This window comes from Trichoderma citrinoviride (assembly GCF_003025115.1).
Source record: "Trichoderma citrinoviride strain TUCIM 6016 unplaced genomic scaffold BBK36scaffold_6, whole genome shotgun sequence".
Taxonomy (NCBI): domain Eukaryota; kingdom Fungi; phylum Ascomycota; class Sordariomycetes; order Hypocreales; family Hypocreaceae; genus Trichoderma; species Trichoderma citrinoviride.
The window spans coordinates 1803156-1827345 of record NW_020194714.1 but is presented as its reverse complement, the minus strand read 5'-3'; the positions used below and the strand labels follow the sequence as shown (position 1 = coordinate 1827345).

Genomic DNA, 24190 nt, shown 5'->3' with positions numbered 1-24190 from the left:
CATTATAAGCTTCGACTCTCCTCGGTCGGTTTCAACTCTGTCAGGAAATCACGCGTGACTTCAAAGCTCAGCCAGCTCGATGCCATGCTGGGAGCCACCTTGAGGAGATTGGGGACGATGCCCTTGTATAGCCCTCTGACGCCTTCTTGGAGGACAATGACACGGACTGCGTCCGATATAGACTTGTACTGGTAACCCATGCCTGACATGGTGTTGATCTGGAATCGTCGTCGCAGTACGTCACTTTGCAGACAATGCCGAGTTAGCTCTGACACAAGGCACACAGCTTGTCATGAAGAGAGTAAGGGGGGTCCTGAGAGAGAAGACAACAAAGGGGGGCCGATGCTGTACTTACAATGGATAAGTGCAGGTCTGAGCAACTGCGCCTGAAATGGCGCCCGCCAGCAGCTTGCGAACAGCACTAGGGTTCTTGTCGCCTTCGGGCGTGAATGCCTGGCGGATTGATTCATACACCATAAAGTTGAGTCCAACCTAGCAACCAGTCGGTCAGCGTGCTCCTACGTCCATGGCGACGCCGGGAAAGTGAGATTGCGTTGAGACATACATAGGGAGCCACACCGGCTACAGTTGGGACGATGCCACGGTACAAAGCCGACCAACCACCTTCTGTCCTGTACATTGAGACGAGAGTTGCCCACATTCCTGGCAGCTTCTCTGGCCGTGCGCCGAGCTCTGCAAAACTCGCTGATTGGATAGACAGACGTGTTCGGACAATGTCGAGAGGGTAGGTAAAGACGACGGATGTGATTCCCGCAAGCCCACCGCACGCGAGGCGGGACCAGGGCGACAGGTCGGTTCCTAGATATGGCTCAAAGATGTTCTGGCCATGCAGTTAGCCCGGCTGTACAAGGGGTGCCATTGGATTGCCGCCATAGCTCCCGCCCAGGGGAACGACATACCCTCTTGTAAAAGTTATAGCTGCTGAATTGGACAGCAGAATAGGGAACAATGCGGATGCAGTTTGTTCCGTTTCCTCGCATGAAGCCCCTCCAGCCTTCTTCCTTCCACATTTTGGCGAGGGCATGGCCGACGGACATTTTGTAGGCGTCTCGCCCAGCGCTTTGGATCTGCATCAGAATCTTGAGTCTCTCCAGCGGAGACACCACTGTTCGGGAGACGGCGCCAGCTACTCCTCCACCGCAGAAGGCCGCGACCACTGGCTGAGAGATCGTTTCCCGAAACTGGAGAGTCCAATTGCTGCTGGGAGACGGCTTCAGCGCGTCTGGTATTGTCTACAAGACTCAATTAGCAGGCGAAGGCCCAGTGTTGCGGCGGCGGTCGGTCGCAGAGAGGGAACTGCGTACGGTTGACATGATGGCGGGTGACTCAGCCGAGTTTTGTATGGCGATTCGATCTCTATTCTAAGTAGCTCTCAACTCTTAAGGTAAGGAGGCTGATGGTGAACTGCGAAAGTGACAGAAAGCATTGGTCGATGACCACTCGTTGTCGGGGGCCGTGTCAAGCTATCCTTCCAGGGTATGCAATCGATGCCGGCGAGGAGGGTAAATGAGCGACTCGGGGATCGAAGAAGCAGGGAGCATGCTCGAGAGGTCAAGCGTCGGAACTGCGGCGGCTTCTAATGGCAATGCATTGAGGAGGCAGGATGACGATTTGATCGCAGAAGGCGTCGTTCGGGGGGTCGCTTCTTCTCTCGGCTGTGTAAAGATGGCGGGCGCCAGCGCAATTGGAACGGCGCAGCAAGAGGCGGAGAATCAAGAAACGACAAAAGCGGCAGAAACGGCCCTTTCCCAAGCCCTCGCGTGCGTGGAAAGTAAAAAAGTCTGAGCTGGAGCAAACAATCAAGGCGAAAGGAGGAATCACAAAGTCGGGCTATTCTGCTGTCGGCGCTTGTGGTGCCTTGACTTCGGGTTATCGTCGGCGCTTGATTCTTTTGCCTTTTGCTTATGGGTAGTCTCGTCCAATTCGATCTTGAGCAGAACCACAAAGAAATGTATCAGGAAGTCCTCGCCAATTACAGCAGAGGAAAAATGATATTATTGCTCTATGTAATTCAGTAGGTAATGCTGAGTGGCAGCCAATCAAGTGGTGGTAGGCAACGAAGCCGCACCCGTTCAATCACGATCCTCGGGTCTAATAGGCTTGAGGCACTGGACCCAAAGCAGCATTTGCTCGCGGAACAATGGGTTCAGTCTCAACAAGTGGTCATAGTAAATGAGCATTGTCACGATAAAACTAGTATCTGCCAATTGGATCTAGGCCTCTGCACCATACCCAGGCCTAATCGAACCACGTATTAGCATTCTTTACCGCTTCGTACCAGCGTCTTCTACAATCGGCTTTTCAAATTGAAGCTCCAACGACAAATACCCATTTTCGAGCCTTATCGATAGCAGTTGAACTGCGTGCTACCTTGAGGCAAGGTACCGTGTTTCTGCATGCTACGGCAATACGCCTACGGGAACAAACCTGCAACCACCTCATCCAAGCACTTCGTACAGCTCCAGCTACTATATCGCCATCTGAGCCAGTGCGCGAACGGGTTCAACCTCTCCTCATCCCTCTCCTCTACGCGCCCAGATCACTTACGCTCCTCCGCACCTCCCTGCGTCGCACCCGGCTCCTCGAGTCCCCGCCTTCTGCCGGTGATAAGAAGCCGACGTGTTGGACGCGATGTCGCTCAAGCGCAGTGTGTCCGTCGACACCTTGAACTCAGATTCGAAGAGACCTAGATTTGCGTCGCGAGAAGGCCAAGTCTCAGGCGAACAGAGACCCGGCACGACCCAAGCTCGGACAGAAGAAGGCGGCGTCCCAGATTGGACAGACGAAGCGGTGCCTTCTCTCACCCCGACAGTCCATCATTTTGCCCGCTCCGGTATTCAGCGGTCTATCGCCTTGGTGTTGGCGCATGATGGATTTCAATCCGCAACTCCAGAGGCGCTCGAGAGCTTTACAGGGCTGGTCGAGGAGTGTACGTCCCTCTCGTCCTATTGCGAAATGGTTTCTCCTCGGCTAATTTCCTTCGATCCCATTAGATATGAGCTCCATCATGGGAGAAGTCAAGCGGCTCGCAATATCATCCCGTCGCGAGCATCCGATACCGACAGATTATGAAACAATGTTAAGATACCACAATATCTCAATATCGTCCCTCAAACCGCACGTCAAGAGCCGGCTCTACCAGCAAGACGCGACAGACCGCAGCCTTGAGGCTACAACCGCCGACGACACCTTCACCTCCCTCCCCCTTCTCGGTCCAGAGCTCAGTGGCCAGCCGGACAAGGAGAGCAAGCCATATATACCGGCCTCCTTCCCCGGCTTTCCGAGCACACACACCTACAAGTTCACGCCGCAAGACGATAGGAGGACTCGAGAGGCCAAGCAGATTCGAGAGGACGCGGCCAAGAGCGCGCAGCTGGGCGAGGATGCGTTGCGGAGACTGGTGCGCGCTTCCAAGATGCGCAAGCAAAAGGAGGTCAAGTCGCTGGTCGAACGTGACAGCCATGGCAAGGAGCGCTTCAGGCTGTGGGAGTCGACCATGAAGCGGTTCATGGGCGGAGACCGTTTCCGAGAGCACGCCGACAAGGTGGACATTGCGGACCACAGCATGATTGTCAATGCCGACGCCAGATTTGCTCGGAGAGAAGTATCTCGCCTGGGAAAGAAGTCTAGCGCTTCATAGTAAGACCTGGCATTTACGGAGCCCAAATGGGGGGGATTGACAAGGCGCAAAAAGAAGCTTTTGTACTGGCTCTTCTGCTGGCCAATTCATTATATGATACCCGCAGTGCTTAAGCACTTTAGCTCATGTTTCTCATCAAGTCATGGAAGGCTGGTGACGCGCTGTACATGGAGAGGACGTCTCAAAAGACGCCTTCACTTCTCGATAATATGGCACAGCGGCATTTGAACAGTATGAAATTCTGATTTTCCCTTTTCCTTTGTGCTTGGTAGAAACAGGAGCAAAGAACCGTCTTCTCCATTAGAAGTGAATTGTGTCCAGTACCCTTTTTTCAGTAGTATTTCTGTAGCCAGCAATTCTTAACCCTCTGCCAGGCTACGTTCACAAGCACAGTTGCCCCCTATCTCAAAGTTACAACTCGAGCAAGAGGCTAACTAATGTGACGCCCTGTTATCCTTACCCCGTCCCAAGCCATGCCTCCCCCTCCCATCTCCCGACCTAACATGCAACAAATTTATGCTCGCGACATGACACCCCAGGCGCGGATGATGTTGTCAGTGTAACCGGCGAACAGGGTCTGGCCATCGGCGGACCAGGCCAAGCTGACACACTCGGGCTCCCGGCTCTTCTTGCCGACGGAGGTGAACTCGGGCTTCAGCTCGTCAACCTTGCTCTTCTTCTCAAGATCGAAGATGATGATGCTGCTGGCGGTGGCAGCGCAGAGCCAGTATCGGTTGGGAGAGAAGACGAGGGCGTGGATCTCGTCGTTGGCGTTGAGAGAGTACAGGTGCTTGGATTCGTTCAGGTCCCAGAGCATGGTGGTGCCGTCCTTGCCACCGGAGGCGCAGAGAGAGCCATCGGGGGAGATGGTGACGGTGTTGATGTAGCCGGTGTGGCCGATGTGGTCGGTCTGCAGCTTGCAGGTGGAGAGCTCCCAAACCTATGGCGTTGTTAGAAACAGGCCTTTACACGTCATTGGCGGGTTGTGGTATGAGGAGGGCTTTTTTCTCCTTCTCTTCTATTTCGTCTCTCCTCCCCTTTCGCTCGAGGACGAGAGAAGAGAAGAGAGAAAGAAAGAAGAAAGGAAGAAAACCGGGATCAGGGCAAATGGTTTTATGTTTGTCTCATTGCCATTGCTGGCTCTGAAGTAGCAAATACTTGAGAAATTGCAGTACATCATAAGATGGTATCGAATCGTAATCAGGGCACAGGGCGAAAACAAGAAACGTACCTTGACCAGCTTGTCCCAGCCGCTGGAGACAATGACGGGGTTCTGGGGGTTGGGGCTGAATCGGACGCAGGAAACCCACTCAGTGTGGCCCTTGTCGGTGATGGTGTACTTGCAGTCACCGAGGGTGTTCCACAGCTTGATGGTTCGGTCACGAGAGCCGGAGACGATCTGTCGGTTGTCGGCGGAGAAGGAGACGGAGAGAACATCGTTGGTGTGGCCGACGAATCTTCGGGTGGTGGTGCCAGTGGCGAGCTCCCACAGACGGAGAGTCTTGTCCCAGGAGGCAGACAGAGCGTAGGCGCCGTCGGAGGAGATGACCTGTGCAAATCAACTGCTGTCAGCCTACGGGACCCCGTTTCGCAACCCCAGCGGCATGTAGATGGCAACGTACGCAGTCGGACACAATGTGGGAGTGGCCCTTGAGGGATCGCTTGGGGTAGCCGTACTGGGTCTCGTCGCGGGTGAGGTTCCAGATGATCAGGGTCTTGTCTCGGCTACCGGACAGGAGCATGTTGGGGCTGTTTCGCTGTTAGTTCAACGGGTTCGAGGGCATTCGTGAGGAGCCAGAGGCCGTCGTACTTCTCCATTGAGGTGGCCAAGCTGGTGACCCAGCCATTCTGTATCAAAATGTCAGTCCCAACTCTCGAATCTCGACCACAAGAGGCAGCGACGGGGGGAGGAGAAGTCGTACGTGGCCCTCGAGGGTACCTTTGAGGATCAGTTGTTCAGCCATTGTGGTACAGCCTCGCCTCTGCGCAAAGAGTTTCGAGATGGGTGAGAAGAGAGAAAATTAGCTGTGAAGACCACTTCTCTTCTGCAAAAGGTCAGCACCGGATGTAAAGCTTCGAGGTTGGGGCTGGTTGAAATTGTGAATTTTTTGTGTGGGCGCAAAAATTAGGGCCGAGCGATGCGATTGGCCAGCGTGGCTGACTAAGGGTGGAAATCTTGGCAATCGACCCGTTATCTGGCAGACGACTTTGATGACCCGAGCCTAGCAGTACAATTGGGTGGGCTGCATGTACCTAAAAGAAGAGCGGGAACTTCAAGTCGTATAAGAGGAGAGGCAACTTTTTTCGGAGCAATAGTGTATTGGATATTATCGGTGGTAATATATGATTCTGTTTACGGGACATTCCATCATGAGACCCTTCAAAGGCAACGAGAAACGAACATGCATAAACAATGAACTTTCCGGGTGCAGCGTGATGCCTCCTCGTCAATGCAATCTTCTCGCTGACGATGACTTACCTTTGCCTACCCACGTATGATACAACTACCAGAGGTTATTGCCATCTTACCTGCAATACTTATCTGTTGATAGGTGGTGTAGTAGTTCAGACCTAGTGAGCAGCGGGCACCAAGCAGGCATTGCATTTCATACCACCTAATGCTCTATATCCCTTTGACCTCGAGACCTACTATAGGCAGACATTGAAGTAATTACACACAAGAATCACAATCCCACGCTGCCGAATGTCTATTGAGAATGCCCGAGTAAACGCCTTGGTTGCACAGCTCTTGCTGTGGATGATGCGAAGCAGACGTACCAAGCACTTGATGTGTTTGGATGCCTGGTCAAACTAGGAAACTCGCGTTGACTCCCCGCCGATGTCGTTTCAAGGGCGAGAAAGGTTTGACCAGACTTTGCGAGCTGAAAGCGGTTGTCCCTGAAGATTTCAGCTTTCTAGCCCGACCAGGTTGGGCTTCCATAGATTGGGCTCCTTCTTCAGTCTCGTCTTCCTCTAGAATGGTGTTAGTCTTGTTCAAGAGTTTCCTCCTCCTCTTCCTCTGCTCGCCCTCAGGAGGAGGAGGGGGTTCGGCTATGGCAGGCTCATGCAGCTTGATCCTCTTGGACGGAGCCGTCTCCTTTGAGCGAGTTGCATTCGGTGCTGCCTCATCTTTCTTGTCTTCAGAGTTCACTTGAACCTTGTCTCCGTCCGCGGCTACTGCTTTCTTCTTCGCTTTCGGATTCAGTTTCTCTCGAGGCCTCAAAGGGGTTGTAGTTTCTTCTCCGACATCCAGTGTTGCTGTAGGCAGGGCTTCAGATTTGTTTGCCATCCTCCGTGGTGATGGATCGTTTTCGTCTTGCGCAAGTACATCGTCTAGCGGCAGTGTAAGGGCATTACCCTCCTTCACAGCGTCCAAGATGCCATCTGCTGTTTTGTTGAGCAACGGAGTGATTGAGAAAGTAGACTTTTCTCCCATCTTAGCTTGTTCTAATACACGCTTCCTCGACGCGTGCCTGCGAGTCAGTCTTTCCTTCTCAGCCGCCGGAGGCTGTTCGGCTGTCGCTCCTTGAGTGTGAATGGTTGTCCCGTCATCCGGACCATCTTCTTTGACGCTTGACCGAGACGCCTCGATATCTTTCCGCAGATCTTGAAGCTCCTTCTGAGATTCTTTCAGCTTCTTCTCCAAGGTCGATATCTTTCCTTCCAGCCTGTGTTTCTGACGTTCCGATTTCTCCATTTCCTCAAGATGATCTGACTCCATGCTTTTTCGGTGTTTCTTCTCCTCGTTCAGTTCTTCTGTAGCCTTTTTCAACGCTGCTCGAAGCTCGACGATATCTTCGCCTATCTCGTCCGGCCCTTTGGGCTTCGACTGCCCTTTGCTCGCAACCTCCTTTTCCGATTGCTCCTGTTGAGGCTGCGACTCGCGTTGTTCGGCTATCATCTTCTCGTATTTCGTCACTTGTTCCCGTAGCAGCTCAATCTCTGGTCGCAATTGCTCGAGTTCCTTCGTAAGGGCGAGATTCTCATCCAAGGCCTTGCTCAGATCTTGCATGTAGGTTTCTGATGACTTGACCTCCGTCTTGGTCTCATTAGTAAGTAGATGGGGAGGGAAGGGGCTCTGGGTATGACATACAGCCGAAGCCGTGGTCTTGGAGGTAGTGCCGTTCACCTGCGCATCTTTGGCGGGATCCCTAGCCTTGACTCTATCCAGTTCGACGCGCAATTGGTCGCCATCTTGGGCCAGAGCTTTTATCTCCGCATCCTTCGCGGCACATTCCTCCTGTAGCTGAGTCTTTTCATCTTGGAGGAGCAACAACCGGAGCTCCAGACGGCGAGCAGCTTCATCTCGGCTGATGAGATCGGTTTTGTGGCGGTTTTGTTGATGCTGCAGGTCGAGCTCGTGGAGACGCGTCGTGCGCTGAAAATCGACATAAGCGCACTGTCAAGGAGCGGGCAACAGTTGATGGCATGGGTAAGTACTTACCTCAATCGAGTTGGCACTCATGGCCGGTCTTCATTCAATTGCGCGGACGAGATAGACTTGGGCGAGAAAGAGTGGTGATGACAGGATTAAAATTGCAGAGTAATTCTGATGGATGAAGAGAACGCTCCTTTCTTTATGCTGTCGCGTCCGACCTGTTGATTCGCCCATGTGAACCTGCGCAAAGAAAACATGCAGGTTCTCAGTGGTTTGAGGTACAACGCAGTACTAACACCAGCAGCTGTTCAATCGCCATGAAGTATCGGAGCAGCTGGACACCCAACTGGAGCTTCTCCAGAGTACAGAAGACCTCTGCTTTACTTTTAGCAGCCGTGAGAAGCTCATCGTCAGCTGAAGTATCCTTCAAGTAGAGAGCACGAAGGCGAGGTATTGAAGCTAGCCGTATATGGTCAAGCGCACCGCGCCGAATGTCGTTGGAAGACTAGCTCGGATTACATAAGCTACAAACGGGCCAGCGTTGATGACAGCACAGGAACACTTGGCAGCTTGCGTAGTTGGCAGCAACACCAGCAGCGAGCGGCTGTACGTTCTGATACAACAGCTGCGAATCAACCACAACGATGCGCTTCTTGTCGTCAATTGCGCCACTGCTTCTGCTGTTTGGCGGAAGCTTCGCAAAGAAGGCGCCGGCGGACAGCTATGAGGACTTCTACCGGCTGGCTCAGCGTTCAACGCCGCTGAAGCTTAATGATGCCACCTACACCTCTTTGACGGCTGCCCCAAGGAATCATAGCGTGGCTGTTCTTCTCACTGCCCTGGAGGCCAGATTCGGCTGCCAGCTTTGTCAGGAGTTCCAGCCCGAATGGGACCTTCTCGGACGCAGCTGGCTTCGCGGCGACAAGACCGGCGAATCTCGACTGCTCTTTGGCACCTTGGACTTCGCCGACGGCCGGGAAATCTTCATTTCGGTGTGTAGTAAAGCTACGACTGATGAGCTCTGAAAGTCTCAATGCTAATGCACCAATTCGCATCACAGCTTGGCCTGCAAACAGCCCCGGTGCTCCTCCTCTTTCATCCAACCGTTGGACCCCATGCCGTTGGCTCTCCAGAGCCCGTTCGATACGACTTTACGACAGGGTGAGAAACCATGTCGAGCCCTTGAGCACCACGCATTGCCATCAATGCTAACCAAATTCCAGGCCTCCAGCTGCTGAACAAGTCCATACCTGGCTCTCCCGGCAACTGCCCAACAGGCCGCATCCCCCAGTGAAGCGACCCATTAACTGGATCCGATGGGCTTCTACTGTGACCATCATTCTCGGCGTCGGCACGGCGGTGATTAGCGCATCTTCCTATGTACTGCCAGTTATTCAGAACCGCAACATTTGGGCCTCGATCAGCTTGATATCGATCCTCCTTTTCACCAGCGGACACATGTTCAATCATATCCGGAAGGTGCCGTACATTGTTGGAGACGGCAAGGGAGGCGTCAGCTACATTGCAGGAGGGTTCCAAAGCCAGCTCGGACTAGAAACTCAGATCGTGGCCGCCATCTGTAAGAGAACTCCCTTTTATACCACCATGTTCAAGAGACTGACGCGTATATAATAGACGGTGTGCTCTCGTTCTGCGCCATCACCTTGGCTGTCAAAGTTCCGCGCATGGCCGACTCCAAGACTCAGCAAGTCGCAGTGATCGTCTGGAGTCTGATCCTCTTCTTGGTATACAGCTTCCTCTTGAGCGTCTTCCGCATCAAGAATGGCGGCTACCCATTCTCCTTGCCACCTTTCATGTAGTGAATGAAGGAGTCGGAATGAATCGAAGTCGAGATACGATACCTTACGCACGGTTCAAGCAGCAGAGAAACGGTATCCAAAGTGCAGCTTTCTATATCGAAGAGCCCCATGATAGGTATAGCAGTAGGTAGCCGGGGAGGCATTGCCTGGAGTATAGCTGCCTACCTCTGCGATGTCCGCATCCTGGGTTCATCATGTGTCATGGTACAGATTCGTCGGCGCAGATTGATGCAAGTCGGCGCAGAGCGCCCAAACTGCAGATATGTAGGTAACACCAGGAGCTTAGTAGGAATCAAAACCAAGTCCAGGCCATGCGCAAGCATCATCTGCTATATCAGAGATGCGTCCAAAGTGATTGCATGTTCTCCGTACCTAATCAGACTGTCCTTGCCTTAGAAAAGCCTAGCTCGCAATTCACATGCAACGCATGTCGCTAGCCTATCGATACGGTGGAGCTTGGCAAAAACTAGCTGGCTCGTTACGGTGCCCGCCTTAGTCATCCGCACATACCCTAATTGCCCTCACTGACCGCTCTGACACTAGTGCCGCACTCGACCAATCAGAGCCTCGATTCGAGTCTCAAGCCCTGAAACTTTTGGGAAAAGTTCACCTCTGTATTCACGGCCATCTTCGACTTTGACAATCAAGCCCATCATCAAGCTTTTCAGCACCAGTCGTCGCCATGGGTACGTGAAAGAACTGACAGAGCCTGTCGTATGCGAGTGGTGATGATGCCTTGTGTATCTCGCTGCGATCTGGACGCCATCTTGCTCGCAAGATGCGCGGCCATATTTGAGCATGAACCATCTGGCTGACAGCGGTTTTTTCCAAAATTCCAGGTATCGATCTCGACCGCCACCACGTCAAGGGCACTCACCGCAAGGCCCCCAAGAGCGACAATGTCTACCTGAAGCTCTTGGTCAAGCTTTACCGCTTCCTGGCTCGTAAGTCTCAATCCGCGACCTTTGGAAATCAAAAAGATTGGTGAAAGTGAGCCGCGTTGCAGGAAACTAACGAATGGGCAACAGGCCGAACCGATGCCGCTTTCAACAAGGTGGTCCTCCGACGACTGTTCATGTCCAAGATCAACCGCCCCCCCGTTTCTCTGTCCCGCATTGTCTCCAACATCAACAAGGAGGGCGAGAAGCGCACCGTCGTCGTTGTCGGCACCGTCACCGATGACAACCGTCTCCTGACCTTCCCCAAGACGACCGTTGCCGCCCTTCGGTTCACTGCCACTGCCCGTGCCCGCATCCTGGCTGCCGGTGGTGAGGCCATCACCCTCGACCAGCTGGCTCTCCGTGCTCCCACTGGCAGCAACACCCTGATCCTCCGTGGACCCAAGAACAGCCGTGAGGCTGTCAAGCACTTCGGATTCGGCCCCCACAAGCACAAGGTTAGCCAATTCGGGCTTTTTAGGCTGTTTAACTATATGCTAATCTTTTATTTTTACAGAAACCCTTCGTCGAGTCCAAGGGCCGCAAGTTCGAGCGTGCTCGTGGCCGAAGACGCTCTCGTGGCTTCAAGGTCTAAATCTTGGTTGGAAAAATGGGCAAGCATCAGGATGGGGATACGTTTTATCTCCAATTTTTCGCTTTATGTATGGGACCAAATGGGATGGCGTGACTTGATATCATTCGTACCTCAAAATTTCGTGCCTGGACATGGCCAAATTGATGATCAGCTTGACCAACTCATCGTAGCACTGTACTGTGATTGTAGTAATTGATTCCTCGTTAATTCTAGTGATCATGGCTATCTGTAGCCGTGCTTTCAATAGGAGTCTTGGCCTTTTTAAAGAGAGCCACGAAATAGGCCTCCTTGCTCTCCTGGAATCGTCAGTCAGTATGACGATTATCAAAACACGGCGGATGGAGCTTACTGCTCTGGATGCATCCGGTTTCTCCCTGTAAACTTTGGAGAAGAGAAGCTTGAGTTTCTTCTCCAATTCTTTATCCTCCGCTCCTGTGTAGAATTTGCAGACAAAATGGCCACCAGGTTTGAGCGTGTCGCTGGCAAATTGGAGTGCAGCCTCGCAGAGGTCCTAAAAAGTCACCATGGTCACCTTTCTTGTCTTGTTTTCTTCCTTCTCAACCAGTACAAAGCTTCGGGATTTGTCCTTACCATGCTGCCGAGATGATCTCGCGTCCGATTGCCGCTCGTGTTCATCAGCCTGTCATAAGGGTTACTTAAACTCCTTGAACTGAACCCAGATTCCTGGTCCCAGGGTTCTGACATATCACTTAACACGACCTATACTGGCGTCAGCATAGGCGCAAAACCGTCATGGCCATCGAATACAAGACTTAGTAAAACGAACATCCACGGAATGTCTTGAGTCCGAATCTGCTGACGAAATACCGGATTTTGGACTTGCGCTTTCCGCCGATTGTCTCTCGCGATCAATGTAGCTCGGTTGATCGATAACGGTGTGCTCGGAGGGCAGGTCCTCATCATCATTCACATCATCCCTCTGGTTGGCTTGGAGAGGTCGGTCGCCGTGGCTCTGGGCAATGAAGTCTTTGACAAGTTCCTGAACCATCGGAGACAAGAAGTCCCCTTGGAACGTTGCAACACCCTGAGGAGGATGGGCGGGTATAAGGTCGATACCAATAACACGACCATGCGGTCGAGTGCGATCGACGGCTACCTACAAGATGGCCATGTGAATCTCCTGATCGTTGCCGGAATCACGCACGGAACTAGCCGCGGATACAATGATACGACATACTTGTGACCAGCTGCCCGGAGCATATCCCTGGTAGGAGAGTGTCAGGTCCGAAAGACTTGCGGTCCATATCACCACCTGATTCCGTACGGCTCAGGGCGGACTTACCAGATCAACTACAGTTTGGCCTCTCTTGAAGAGCTTGTACTTCGTATCAATCTTTCAATGATCCGTGTTAATACCTACTGAGTATGAAGAAGTATGACAGGGCCAGTCTTGCCTCTACCAGCTTGAAGGCTGCTCTACTCTTGAGCTGCTTGACCTTGGCATAGCGGACATATGCATCGTGACCTTGGCGTTGTTTCCACTGGTTCCCAGAGGAAGCGAGCCTGATGGTTGTCAACCAAGGAGCAACACTGAGAGAAGTGGCACGCAGTGTGGGAGCCCAGGAGTGCCGTATCAGTGGAAGAGTCCGTGGGAAAACTGAATATCGAAGTAACATGGTCCCATTCGAAGAGGATTCATGCTGTAGCTAGAAAGACTGAATGGGAGCTCATGATGGAGGAGTTTGCGTCGAGAGAAGCTCAGAGGGTAGGTATAAATGAGTTGAAACCTGTAAGTGCAAATACCCGTTTGCCTCTGCTGCACTCTATAAGTGGTAGTAGATACATGTAAACACAAGGCACAGAACACTCGTTCTAGATAGGTAGACAGCTATCAGATATATAACATGATAATTGCAAAGCAAGTCCTCTTACTGAAAGAGGAGAATCGAAAGCAGTACAATATTTCTGTATGGAAATAATCAGTCAGGAATGTGCTATAGAATTCTACCTACTATCATGATGCTACCTTGGATATAAGCTTCTTGTAGATTGAGTAAGGTATATGTATCTAAGCATCTTAACGGCTTTCTGAAGCTTACCCCTCTAGCCAGCCTAGCCCAAGCCCAATTTCCTTGGCAAGGCTGCCAATCAGCACGGCAGGCAGCCCACTGGAAACCCGCCCAACCTGATGGAGCAATAGTAACTCTGAGCAATAGTAACTCTCGAGAGCAGCCAAATTCACCTTCACACCTGCGGCTCGCCGTCCTCCGACTGGTTCTATATCTGATACCCCGTCATATCCTTCATCGAGAGCATCTTCTCTCCTACGGAAACATCCCACCGGGCGACACCTCAAGCCTACGATTCCGTTGCACTCAGCTGGTTGACAGAATGGCCGTCGTAAGTGCACACTGTTCTCTTTCTGGCCTCGTTCAACCCTTGCTCTCCGTGGCAGATATGAGAGCTGCCAGTTCGGGATCTCCCTGGCCTCTTACATCCCAGGAGGCACTTCTGCGTATCTTTTCCTCTGCCTCTCCCTTTTCGCTCTCTTTGTTCGACAGTCTCCATGCTACGGGTTGGCGTCGTCGACTGAGGGGCTGAAAGGGCTGCCTTCATCACCGCGTCCATCTGGGCGTGTCTGCTGAGACCCTTTGCTTGCTTTGCTTCTGTGGCTTGCTTCACCTTTGGCTAACGAGTGCAGCCTCGAGCATATGCCCCTGGCTACATACAGAATGGTGCGACCGGACTTCCATCACCTGGAGCGGCGCCTCTGCTGCCCAACCAGGGTCGTATCATCCAGACGGGGCCCATACGTATCCTTTGCATTGCGGACGTTCGAGGTATATTATAGACATGGCTACATCGTTGACATTCGCTAACACCTCGCCCAGGAAACTTGCGATCGCTCAACGAACTTGCAAAGCAAGCCCAAGCCGACCACATTATCCACACTGGCGACTTCGGATTCTATGATCATACGTCCCTGGACAGAATCGTGGAGAAGACCCTGAAGCATGTTGCACAGTACTCACCACTGATCTCCGAACCGGTCAAGAAGGCTATCCAGCAGGGTGGACCCGGCTCTGTGAAGTCCAGATTCTCTGCGAGCGAGCTGCCCCTCTCCGAACTTCCTCTTCTGCTCAGCGGAGAGCTGAAACTCGACGTTCCCGTCTATACCGTCTGGGGTGCCTGCGAGGATGTCCGGGTTCTTGAAAAGTTCAGATCGTCCGAGTACAAAGTTCCCAACCTCCATATCATTGACGAAGCTCGCTCCATGCTGCTAGAAGTGGGCGGTGTGAAGCTCCGACTCCTTGGTCTTGGTGGTGCCGTGGTTATGCATAAGTTATTCGACAACGGAGAGGGCCGCACCACCATTGCAGGAGGACAAGGTACAATGTGGACGACTCTGCTACAGATGGGAGAGCTGGTTGACACTGCTCATCGCGTCTACGATCCTACCGAAACCCGAGTCTTTATCACGCACGCTTCTCCTGCTCGCGAGGGTATACTGAATCAGCTCTCTGTCACTCTGAAGGCGGACTTTTCCATTTCAGCCGGACTTCACTTCAGGTACGGAAGCTCCTACAACGAATTCAGCGTCAACCCTACGCTTGACCATTACCGTGGGAAGCTCGCCGCCTCGAAAGCCTCTTTCAACGACGTCTGGGAAACTGTCCGGTCAGAAGTGGAGCCGGCGATCCAGCAGAACGAGGCCCAGCAGAACCTGCTGAAGAACGCCCTGCAAATAGTAGAAAAGATGCCCTCGACGGCTGCTGGTGGAAATCCTTTCGGGGGCCCCGGTCAGGGTGTTGGCGCAGTTGACGAGAGCGCTTTCAAGAACATGTGGAATTTCAACCTCGCCGATGCCGCTTTTGGCTATCTGGTTCTGGAAATCCAAGACGGAAGGATTGGGACGGAGATGCGTGCTCAGGGATTCAACTTTTCCCACCGAGGAGCCAAGCAGCAGTCATCTGCTGCTCCCACATCAACAGCCGCTGGCGCTCCAACGAGCGCGGCGGCTTCTGCTACGCCCACCGCACCTGCTTCTAAACAATCCCCATCAGCTCAACCACTGAAGGCCGTTCCCAGTGTTCCCGCTCCCGCGACAACGAACCGACAGACCCCCCAACCCACCACGGGCAGCGGCCCAGCTGCTAAGGACGCTGACAAGGCAGCAGCTTCGACGAATGGATCTGCAAACGCCCCCGAACCGGCCACCTCGCCGGCCCCCAAAACCTCGGCATCTGATATCATTGGCCTTTTCATTATGAATGTGAACACAGAGGAGCAATGCCGTGATCTGTTTGATGAGGCGGACAAGGCCAAGATTCTCAAGATTGAGAAATGGGGTGGCTCAAACAAGGTCGTTCAGTTCCGAACAATCGAAGACCGCGATGCAGCCATGGGCAGGTTACCAGAGTCTGTCAAGACGCGGACTACGGAGGATCGGTCAAAACCCCTGGTTAAGATCTTTCACCATCGAGAAGGCAAGCCTTTCAACAGCCGCGGCAATGCCGGAACCTGGGGTGGCAGCGGACGAGGCGGAACTGGCACGAGCGGATATCGCAGCGCCGGCGGTACTAGCGACTCCGAGAGCAACCGGCGAGGTGGCCGCGGAGGCCGTGGAGCTCGGGGTGGCGAGCGAGGACGCGGATCCCGTGGACGAGGAGGTCTGAAGGGGGATACGGGTGCATCACCTGCGGCGACACCCTCTACCCCTTCTGCCGACTAAGTCGGGCCAGCGAGCATGGCGTTCCCTGATCGTCTCAGCCCGCTGTAGTGGGCGTTCTTGTCCGACTTTCTTCTTTTACTTTTTTCTTCTTCGGGCACGCCCAGCCTTGAGAAATCTATCTGGTTCACGTGGTTTTCCTTTGGGACAAACTGGCGTTAGGCTCTGGAAGGTATGAGAGCAAGGTCCAGAACTATTCATGCAGTACATAACGTATCTCATGAGCTTCCGGGAGGACTATGTGTTGGCTTGAGAGTTTTTTTTAGCCTTCCTTTTTCATTGGCACCTCAAAATAGTTCAGTCACTAAAAGAAAGAAAAAAAGAGAGAAATTGATGTAATAAGTTTTGATAAAAACATGCTACCTAGCTTTGCACTGGCAGTCATGTTTGTTCTTGCCGATATGTTTAAAGTGACGGCGGTCTCGGACGATTATCCCCTTCGCGTTGATTTTTTGGCTTCGGAATGCGTCGATTTCTTTACTACACTATTATACAAGACAAGGTGGCAGAGATTAGGGAAATAGGTACTCATAGGGGCTTGATTCCCTTATGAATGGCTGCGACACCGCCGGTAAGGTCCTCGTATCCCTGTCCCACAATGGCAAAGCCCGCCTCGGCAATCATGTCTCGGAACTCTGTCTGAGAGGGAAATCGCTCAATGCTTTCCACCAGGTACTGGTAGCTATCGCGGTCGCCCGCAACGAGCTGGCCGATGAGCGGGATGGCGCTGAAGGACCATTGCTTGTAGATGGCGTTGAACAGGGGGTACTTGTCGACCTTGGAGAACTCCATGCACGCGAAGACGCCACCCGGCTTAAGGACCCTGTACGCCTCCTTGAGGGCGGCGGGCATGTTGGAGAAGTTGCGGATGCCAAAGGCGACCGTGTACAGGTCGAGCGAGTTGTCCTCGAGCGACGACGGCAGGGCCTCGGCGTTTGCCTCGAGGAAGGAGAGGGAGGACTGGTGGGAGGCCGGGAGCGCTAGGGAGCGCTGCCTGCCGACGGCGAGCATGGCGGGGTTGATGTCGGAGATGGTGACGTGGACGTTTGGGTTGCCGTTGTGGACGTGGGCGTGCTGCAGCATGCGGAAGGCGATGTCGCCGGTGCCTCCGGCGACGTCGAGGATGCGCTGCGGCATGCCGGGGGGGTTTGTGGCTCCTGGGTTCAATGAGGAGACGAAGTAGTCCCTGGGAGTGAGAGAGATGTCGGTTAGCACATATAGGTACAGAGTGGCGTACGTATGTTTAGATTGGCTCGGATGGGTGCACATGAGAAGAAGAAGAAGAAGACAAATTGAGATATGAGACTCACTTCCACAAACGATGAACGCCCAGTGACATCAAGTCGTTCATCTTGTCGTAGGATTCTGCAACGCTGGTGAAGACCTCGGCAACCCGCTCCCGCTTGACGGATTCCGTAACGGTCTCGAAGCCGAAATGAGTCTGGCGGTCTGAGGTGGACGATGGCTGCTCTGATGATGACCGAGGCGGGCGTGTGGTGGAGAGGAGGCGATGGTTCATGCGGGAGATGCAGGCCGCGGGCCGAAAGAGGCCTGCGCGGCTTCTTAGGAGTGAAGGAGCAGACATTGCTGTGTGTATATCTCTTGTCTGTTTTGTTTGCTTTTGAATCCCCTCCGTTTCCTGGTCAGAGAAAGAGGATGATGACGGTTCTATGGTGAGTGTGGTCTTGGTTGTGAATGAGTAGTAGATGGAGATGAGATCTATTTTTTCTCTGCCAGAAGCTATGCTGCAATGAGGCGCAATCCTGTCAATCTGAAAGGCACCAGGTTAGCAAATGGCAAGACAAGCATCAAATTGGGGAGAATCAAGTCCCTACCAATGAGTATCTACAGCCTTTCTGCTGCCTCAACGTCGCTGGAAGTGGACTGAGGTTGGATGTTTTGCTGGCGATACACGGCGAGGGCCTGGATAAAGCGGTGGATACTCTTCTGGCACAGCCAGCCAATCAGAGCGACGAAGACGAAGAGGCTGAGGATGAGCATCACCAGGTTGATCGCTGGGGTGGCCATTTGATGGGAGGCAGAGTGAGTAAAAATAGACAGCAAAAGCTCCTCCAGATAATGAAACGCTTTGGTTTGTTTTTTGCCTTAGTGAGGTGCTGAATATTTGCAAGTTGGAGTCAAGAATCGCTGTAGCTGTGTGGTGAAGGCAAGGTGCTGTGAGATAGGTAGAGCTGGTGATGGCTTCAATTGTCGAGATAATGCGTTCGTGATGTAGTTTTTTCAAAGCTTGAAAAAGAAGAAAATTACACATCCCTCATCCCAAGCGACTGAAATTGTTAAGCAATCATCTTTGCCAGTTGGTGCAGTAATTGCGCATGTTCTGCCACCTGGCTGCCACTCGTCCGTCCGTTCACCAACGGTAGAATGAGTATTGCCCCGTACAGACAACGTAAAGCCCATCTTGAGGTGCCTGGAGCAAGAAATAGAGATAATGAAAGACCTCGAATACTACTACATTTAGACGCTGACCAGAGAATCGTTCCTGGGAATTAATGCTATCCCGGTGCAGGTGAAGTCCATATTACCATCACACCTACGGTAAGGTACGGAGTACTCAAAGCAATAACGCCCTGATATCTTCACCACCAGAATGATTCAACGGCAGCGACACAAGGCAGCTCTAACATCCTGAACCAACAAGACTCAACCGCCCATATTACACATACAGGAGGCAAGGTACGAGTATGTTAAGCCCAAGGCGAGGAGCTGCGGCTTACCTAAAGAAACCTCGGAAGAAGTGCCCCCTGTTAGCGTGCTGACGGATTCTGTCGGCTCAATTGTGGCCGCTCTCCATCGGCAGACTCGCGCCTTGTCCCGAGCATAAAGACAACGATTAACCAGAGCCATCCCCGGATTTGCTTATTATAATCAAGAGGGCCTGCTTTCATACACGTGCTTTTTCTGCTGTGAATCAGTCAATCAGAAGAACGAGATTGTGAATCCTGCAGCAAGGCGCAATGATGAACCCGCTCAAGATGAACCCTCGCGTCCTCCAGAGGGCCTCAGTACGGAGACTGGCCGCCGCCGCAGCAAACATGAAGCCGGCCGTCTCCGTCATCTCGAACCCGGTCCGGAGTGCTGGCAGCCTGTCTCAGCGCCCCAACTCCAACTTTGTCTCGTTCCCCGGCGCTCTCAAGAGCTCCTTCACCAGCACCCTCAAGTTCGAGACGCCCGACTCATACACGGCTCTGCCGACGTACCGAGTCGTGGACCAGAACGGCCAAGTGGTCGACCCCTCCTTCACCCCCGACATCAGCGACGATGCCGTCATCAAGCTCTACAAGGACATGCTGTTCATCTCCATCATGGATCTCATCATGTTCGACGCCCAGAGGCAGGGCCGCCTGAGCTTTTATATGGTAAGCGCGGGCGAGGAAGCCGTCAGCGTCGGCAGCTCCAGTGTGCTGGACCGAGAGGACGTCGTCTTCTGCCAGTACCGAGAGCAGGGCCTGTTCAAGGAGAGGGGGTTTACGACGGAGCAATTCATGTCCCAGCTCTTTGCCAACAAAAAGGACAACGGCCGGGGGAGGAACATGCCCATTCACTACGGGTCCAAGCCGCTAAACATCGTGAGTACACGCCCCCTGCGGTGTTACGCCCGCGACTTCGCTTGCTAACCACGATTTCGGCAAAAAGCACACCGTCTCCTCACCATTGGCAACGCAGCTTCCGCAGGCTTCGGGGGCGGCTTATGCGCTCAAGTTACAGAGGCTGCAGGATCCCAGCGTAAAGCCGCGGGTAGCGGCCGTCTTCTTCGGCGAAGGAGCCGCCAGTGAGGGTGATTTCCACGCAGCGCTCAACATTGCCGCCACGCGCTCTTGTCCCGTTGTCTTCATCTGCCGCAACAACGGATTCGCCATTTCTACACCTACCCTCGACCAGTACCGGGGAGACGGCATCGCAAGCAGGGGCATCGGGTATGGAATCGACACCATTCGAATCGACGGAAACGACATCTGGGCAGTCAGGGAGGCCACGAAGAAAGCACGGGAGATGGCCCTGCAGGATGGTGGCAAGCCAGTTCTGATCGAAGCAATGACGTACCGTGTCTCTCATCACAGCACTTCCGACGACTCATTTGCGTACCGGGCTCGCGTCGAGGTCGAGGACTGGAAGCGGCGAGACAACCCCATTACCCGGCTGAGGAAGTGGATGGAGGCCAAGGGCTGCTGGGACGAGACCAAGGAGAAGGAGGCCAGGGACAGCCTGAGGAAAGAAATACTAAAGGCCTTTAGCGAAGCAGAGAGGGAGAAGAAGCCGCCCATCAGATCCATGTTCGAGGATGTGTATGAGAAGCTGACGCCAGATCTGAAAGAGCAGATGGGACAGCTCAAGTCCATGTTGGAAGCATACCCTGAGGAATACGATATCGGGTCCTATGAGGGCGGACTGGACAGCCTGGTGGTTGACAAGGACAATTAGGATGCTGTTAAGATTGGCGTGTGCTTATGATTTGTTTTCTGTAAATAGTTGATTTCTGTAGAAGAATTGAATGACAACAAGTATATGTACGCATTCAATGCACAACTGATCGAGATGAGAAGAAAAGAAAAGGGCCATCACTGGAGCAAGTTTAGGTAATCTCATGTTACCGCAACGGTACTAGTGCAGCCGGCTCACTTGCTTAGCACATGAGTGACACTAGTGCGTCCAAGGCCTAGCGCGCGCACCCCTGCTCAATGATTGGATGATGCTTGTCAGTTGTTGATTGCCAGCACAGGGCGCTCTCTGCACAGAGCTCTGAAGCTACTTTCAACATCAACTCCGTCTCTCTCTGCCTCTCGGTATACCCTCCGTCCCCTTTGGCATCATCGCGCCATGTCAAGCAAGAGGCACTCCATCCTCCCGGCCGTCGACCGCAGCGGCCCCAAGCCACCCGTCAACTTCTCCACATCCCTCACCATATCGGATAATGCAGTCCTGCTGGGCAGCCATTCGATCACGATGCAGGCAGAGACGGTGATACACCCCCGGTCGCGCATCGAGTCCAGCGTCGGCAGCGTCCTCGTCGGGCGGCGCTGCATCGTCCAAGAGCGGGTGCATCTCGGCGCCCCTCCAGACAATACCGGGAAGGGCGCAGGCGGCGTCAGCCTTGGGGACTACGTTCTCATCGAAGCAGGCTCGGTCGTCGAGGCGGGAGGGACAGAAATTGGTGAGGGCAGCGTCATTCAGGTTGGAAGCAGAATTGGAAGTGGCGCCAGGATCGGAAAGGCAAGTAAAAGCTCCAGAGTTACCACCGGACAGACTACATCACAAGGAGGGGGAGGGGAGGGCGGAAGCTAACGCGGCTTCAGAATTGCACGGTGTCACACTTGTCCATCATTGCCAGCGGCAAGGTGCTGCCCGACAACACGGTGGTCTATTCAAATGGCACATGGCGAACCGACAAGCGCGGAACCCCAGAGCTTCGAAAGCTGAGCATAGTGAAACAAATTGCTATGCTGAGGAAGATGATACCGAGTAACCCAGACAAGTTCCGATAGTCCAACTACCTTACGGCAGGCCATATCAATAGCTCATGGCGTCCTCGAAGAGCGCACGCAATTGCTCCTTCTCAGTCTGCAGTTCGGTGGAAATGTTGGGAGCAAGCTTCAGCACTCGGGCCTGAGGAATGGTGCCTTCGACGAGCGCGTCAATGTGTTCGTGGCCGAAACCGAGGTCCTTTAAGCCGTTTGGCTGGTCACCCAGGTCCTGGAGGAACTTGATCAGTGCCTCTGCCAGAACCTCACCAGCACTCTCTGCCTTGACGTTGGAGATGTCCACGCCGAATGCCTCGGCCGCCAGGAGATGCCTTTCCGGGTTAGAGGGCGCCGTGAACCTGAAGACGGCGGGGGCAGAAACCGCCACCGAAACGCCGTGCGGAATGAGCGGGTTCGGGATGTCGTAGCCGGCGTGCTTATACCCTGGGTTCTGGCCCGAGATGGGATACGACATGCCTACGTTCACAACGACTCTCAACGAGCTGCTCGCGCAATGGTGGAATGAGGGGTTACATACCGTGGCATAAATGGACACCCGCATTTCCAAAGCCAACTCCAGCAAGCGTTGCCGCCAACAGCATCTGGGTCTGAGCTTCAAAATCCTCCGGATCCTTCACTGCACGAGGAAGGTACTTGACCGTGCTCTTGAGTGCGTTAAGAGAGAAGATATCCGAAATGGGGTTCGCACCCTGGTAAGCTGGACGGAGAATTGGGTTGGTCGGTCGAGGTGTACGCTCGGTATAGGGGATTGCTGTCCAGGACTCAAGAGAATGGCACAGGACGTCAAGCCCGGAGCTGGCCTTGACGGCCGCAGGCATGGTGCGTGTGTTGAGGGGATCGCATATACCAAGCGTGGGCTTGAGGTTTCGGTGAGCGACGCCCGTCTTTGCCTTCTTGGGGACGAGATCGAAGATGGCCGTGCCCGTGGTCTCGCTGCCGGTGCCCGCGGTGGTGGGGACGGCGATCAATGGCCTCAGGGGCTTGTCAATGGGCCGCCCCTTTCCCAGTGGCGCGTTGACAAAGTCGAGGAAGTCGGCATCCGGGTACGCAGTGTAGAGATTCATCAGCTTGGCCGTGTCCATGACGGAGCCTCCGCCGACGGCGAGGAAAGCATCTGGTTGATATGGCCTCGCCCACGCAATGGCGTCCTTGATGCTAATGTCCACATGTTAGTTCAAGTGAGAGGCGCCACGGGGGGGCTGTAGCAGGTTACAGCGGGTGACCCATTACGAGCTGTCTTTTGGTTCTATCCTCACGTCGGAGTAGACCTTGAAGTTGATGCCTTCACGATCGAGGCTCTCTCGAACCTGCTTCATGGCATCGAGTTGATTCACAGTCTGGTCAGTGACTACACAGACTCTTTTCGAGCCGAGGTTCTGGAGATCCATGCCGACTTCCTGGGTGGCGCCAGCACCGAATCGAATGGAGGAGGCTGCCATTTCAAAGGCATACTCCTTTAAGTCTGCATTGGAAGGCGTGGCATAGCGACGGCCTCCTTTGTTCAGAGCCTGGGAGATGGAGGTTGGTGCAGTCTTGTGGTAGCCCGGGTTGGAGTGGCAGGGGCACGATGGAGGATGGGTGTACTGGATGGTGCGAAGGAGGCTCGAAGCTCGTTTGGCGGCCTAGAAAATTGATTGCGATTGGTTATGGATACATGCCAAGTGAAGCCATCAGTGCAGGGGGGAGGGGGGAGGCGAGGCCATACATTGGGCATTACTCTAACGGAGGCTGCCATTGTTGCTGTTATCGCGTGTATAGTGCTGCTGAGTCTCGATTTCAATCGGCAATGTACGATGCGGGGTTTGGGGGTGTTGAGGCCCCGGATTGAGTAGCTAGCGGTTCATGTCCAACTTTATGGGGTAAATCACGGCAGTCGGCTCTGCAGCCTCCGGTCTACGGCAGAGTCGCATTGGAGAGGATTTGGAGATGGAGTCGCGGTTGCGTGAAGCGCTGCCGCTTAGAGTTAGGAAGCTCCAGTTTACGAGTTTGCCGCCGCGCTGTTTGTGGTTGTCTGTCTGTCTGTATGTTCCAGTTGTATGTAAGCGGAACCAAGGTAGGGTAAGGCAATGATGGACTTGGAATATGGGGAAGCCGAGGTCATCAGGATGCGATATGATACAATGATTACATACACAGCCGCACACAGCCTTAGCAAGTACCCAGTATTACAACCCTGGCTCAACTATTACTACTTGGACTAATGGGCGATTTTCCAGAAGGATTCTTCTAAGCCGTCTGTTCGCATAATAAGCTTGTTGTTTATTTTAAGTGGCAGAGAGAGATAAGCCAGGGAACTTGCACTGGCTGCGTGACATTCATTGGACGTTGGAGGCTTTAATTACGCCGTACGGAGCGTTTGTTATGCCATCGGCTCAGCCGGATCATCTCGAGCGCTGCTGCTGCCATCGGCGCTCGCTCTCGGGCAACAACGTCATCCGTTCTGAATCCCGTTGTCCGTTGCCCGATGCGCTGCCCTGCTTGACAACCCTGTCTGACCTGTTTTTTCTCTCTTCTCGATACCACCACTGCCAACTGCTCACGTTCTTAATAAGGGAAATGGCGCCCGCGACGTCGCCCAGCCTAGCAAACAGTAGTTCGGTTTTCTAA

The 24190-nt window shown here is 53.5% G+C and overlaps 12 protein-coding genes across 12 annotated transcripts; 6 read left to right on the top strand and 6 right to left on the bottom strand.

Annotated features, from left to right (window-relative positions):
• Nucleotides 1–2: 2 nt before the first annotated feature.
• Nucleotides 3–1334, bottom strand: BBK36DRAFT_1168710 (mitochondrial carrier; the record flags this gene model as incomplete). The annotated part of the gene is made up of 5 exons (XM_024895215.1): nucleotides 3–243; nucleotides 356–492; nucleotides 566–841; nucleotides 921–1253; nucleotides 1326–1334. 5 exons carry the CDS (start codon nucleotides 1332–1334, stop codon nucleotides 3–5), a joined length of 996 nt encoding a protein of 331 aa, XP_024750536.1.
• A 1318-nt stretch (nucleotides 1335–2652) lies between these two features.
• BBK36DRAFT_52232 (hypothetical protein) lies at nucleotides 2653–3661 on the top strand (the record flags this gene model as incomplete). The annotated part of the gene is made up of 2 exons (XM_024898200.1): nucleotides 2653–2950; nucleotides 3015–3661. 2 exons carry the CDS (start codon nucleotides 2653–2655, stop codon nucleotides 3659–3661), a joined length of 945 nt encoding a protein of 314 aa, XP_024750535.1.
• A 377-nt stretch (nucleotides 3662–4038) lies between these two features.
• On the bottom strand, nucleotides 4039–5679 carry BBK36DRAFT_1132106 (cross-pathway control WD-repeat-containing protein). Its single transcript, XM_024892023.1, has 5 exons — nucleotides 5584–5679; nucleotides 5472–5509; nucleotides 5284–5410; nucleotides 4893–5210; nucleotides 4039–4601 (listed from the first exon to the last, which is right to left on the bottom strand). The coding sequence occupies exons 1-5, from the start codon at nucleotides 5623–5625 to the stop codon at nucleotides 4176–4178; spliced, it is 951 nt and encodes a 316-aa protein (XP_024750534.1). The 5' UTR covers nucleotides 5626–5679; the 3' UTR covers nucleotides 4039–4175.
• A 235-nt stretch (nucleotides 5680–5914) lies between these two features.
• On the bottom strand, nucleotides 5915–8126 carry BBK36DRAFT_1168707 (hypothetical protein; the record flags this gene model as incomplete). Its single annotated transcript, XM_024895214.1, has 4 exons — nucleotides 5915–5959; nucleotides 6531–7700; nucleotides 7755–8039; nucleotides 8106–8126. 4 exons carry the CDS (start codon nucleotides 8124–8126, stop codon nucleotides 5915–5917), a joined length of 1521 nt encoding a protein of 506 aa, XP_024750533.1.
• Nucleotides 8127–8675: 549 nt separating this feature from the next.
• On the top strand, nucleotides 8676–10171 carry BBK36DRAFT_1135304 (hypothetical protein). Its single transcript, XM_024892592.1, is given in 8 exon segments — nucleotides 8676–9031; nucleotides 9100–9200; nucleotides 9263–9617; nucleotides 9636–9638; nucleotides 9677–9991; nucleotides 10002–10059; nucleotides 10093–10112; nucleotides 10145–10171. 5 exon segments carry the CDS (start codon nucleotides 8684–8686, stop codon nucleotides 9857–9859), a joined length of 990 nt encoding a protein of 329 aa, XP_024750532.1. The 5' UTR covers nucleotides 8676–8683; the 3' UTR covers nucleotides 9860–9991; nucleotides 10002–10059; nucleotides 10093–10112; nucleotides 10145–10171.
• Nucleotides 10172–10541: 370 nt separating this feature from the next.
• Nucleotides 10542–11552, top strand: BBK36DRAFT_1207573 (ribosomal protein L18e; the record flags this gene model as incomplete). Its single annotated transcript, XM_024897418.1, has 4 exons — nucleotides 10542–10545; nucleotides 10699–10803; nucleotides 10888–11255; nucleotides 11315–11552. 4 exons carry the CDS (start codon nucleotides 10542–10544, stop codon nucleotides 11390–11392), a joined length of 555 nt encoding a protein of 184 aa, XP_024750531.1. The 3' UTR covers nucleotides 11393–11552.
• A 49-nt stretch (nucleotides 11553–11601) lies between these two features.
• BBK36DRAFT_1118227 (23S ribosomal RNA methyltransferase) lies at nucleotides 11602–13029 on the bottom strand (the record flags this gene model as incomplete). Its single annotated transcript, XM_024890451.1, has 7 exons — nucleotides 11602–11688; nucleotides 11742–11903; nucleotides 11984–12112; nucleotides 12180–12509; nucleotides 12591–12617; nucleotides 12696–12717; nucleotides 12770–13029. 7 exons carry the CDS (start codon nucleotides 13027–13029, stop codon nucleotides 11602–11604), a joined length of 1017 nt encoding a protein of 338 aa, XP_024750530.1.
• A 1025-nt stretch (nucleotides 13030–14054) lies between these two features.
• On the top strand, nucleotides 14055–16067 carry BBK36DRAFT_1089298 (hypothetical protein; the record flags this gene model as incomplete). The annotated part of the gene is made up of 2 exons (XM_024888999.1): nucleotides 14055–14193; nucleotides 14245–16067. Coding segments are annotated over 2 exons (1962 nt in total), but the record flags the coding sequence as incomplete, so codon positions are not given.
• A 543-nt stretch (nucleotides 16068–16610) lies between these two features.
• BBK36DRAFT_1117987 (ubiquinone/menaquinone) lies at nucleotides 16611–17667 on the bottom strand (the record flags this gene model as incomplete). Its single annotated transcript, XM_024890420.1, has 2 exons — nucleotides 16611–17268; nucleotides 17393–17667. The coding sequence occupies 2 exons, from the start codon at nucleotides 17665–17667 to the stop codon at nucleotides 16611–16613; spliced, it is 933 nt and encodes a 310-aa protein (XP_024750528.1).
• Nucleotides 17668–18973: 1306 nt separating this feature from the next.
• Nucleotides 18974–20533, top strand: BBK36DRAFT_1135300 (thiamine diphosphate-binding protein). Its single transcript, XM_024892591.1, has 3 exons — nucleotides 18974–18995; nucleotides 19054–19672; nucleotides 19740–20533. Exons 2-3 carry the CDS (start codon nucleotides 19061–19063, stop codon nucleotides 20523–20525), a joined length of 1398 nt encoding a protein of 465 aa, XP_024750527.1. The 5' UTR covers nucleotides 18974–18995; nucleotides 19054–19060; the 3' UTR covers nucleotides 20526–20533.
• A 379-nt stretch (nucleotides 20534–20912) lies between these two features.
• Nucleotides 20913–21586, top strand: BBK36DRAFT_161436 (trimeric LpxA-like protein; the record flags this gene model as incomplete). Its single annotated transcript, XM_024897715.1, has 2 exons — nucleotides 20913–21314; nucleotides 21398–21586. Exons 1-2 carry the CDS (start codon nucleotides 20922–20924, stop codon nucleotides 21584–21586), a joined length of 582 nt encoding a protein of 193 aa, XP_024750526.1. The 5' UTR covers nucleotides 20913–20921.
• A 25-nt stretch (nucleotides 21587–21611) lies between these two features.
• On the bottom strand, nucleotides 21612–23318 carry BBK36DRAFT_1118157 (Dehydroquinate synthase-like protein; the record flags this gene model as incomplete). Its single annotated transcript, XM_024890439.1, has 4 exons — nucleotides 21612–22039; nucleotides 22101–22738; nucleotides 22814–23205; nucleotides 23289–23318. The coding sequence occupies 4 exons, from the start codon at nucleotides 23316–23318 to the stop codon at nucleotides 21612–21614; spliced, it is 1488 nt and encodes a 495-aa protein (XP_024750525.1).
• Between the last annotated feature and the right edge of the window lie 872 nt (nucleotides 23319–24190).

Excerpts from the sequence above, each read along its gene's own strand:
- BBK36DRAFT_1132106 (XM_024892023.1), bottom strand. The coding sequence starts at position 5,625 with ATGGCTGAACAACTGATCCTCAAAGGTACCCTCGAGGGCCAC. Across the intron at positions 5,411-5,471 it reads TTGGCCACCTCAATGGAGAA|CCCCAACATGCTCCTGTCCG; the intron begins GTACGACGGCCT and ends ACAGCGAAACAG. Across the intron at positions 4,602-4,892 it reads GCTGGGACAAGCTGGTCAAG|GTTTGGGAGCTCTCCACCTG; the intron begins GTACGTTTCTTG and ends ACAACGCCATAG.
- BBK36DRAFT_1135304 (XM_024892592.1), top strand. The coding sequence starts at position 8,684 with ATGCGCTTCTTGTCGTCAATTGCGCCACTGCTTCTGCTGTTTGGCGGA. Across the intron at positions 9,032-9,099 it reads GCCGGGAAATCTTCATTTCG|CTTGGCCTGCAAACAGCCCC; the intron begins GTGTGTAGTAAA and ends TTCGCATCACAG. Across the intron at positions 9,201-9,262 it reads CGATACGACTTTACGACAGG|GCCTCCAGCTGCTGAACAAG; the intron begins GTGAGAAACCAT and ends ACCAAATTCCAG.
- BBK36DRAFT_1135300 (XM_024892591.1), top strand. The coding sequence starts at position 19,061 with ATGATGAACCCGCTCAAGATGAACCCTCGCGTCCTCCAGAGGGCCTCA. Across the intron at positions 19,673-19,739 it reads GGTCCAAGCCGCTAAACATC|CACACCGTCTCCTCACCATT; the intron begins GTGAGTACACGC and ends TTCGGCAAAAAG.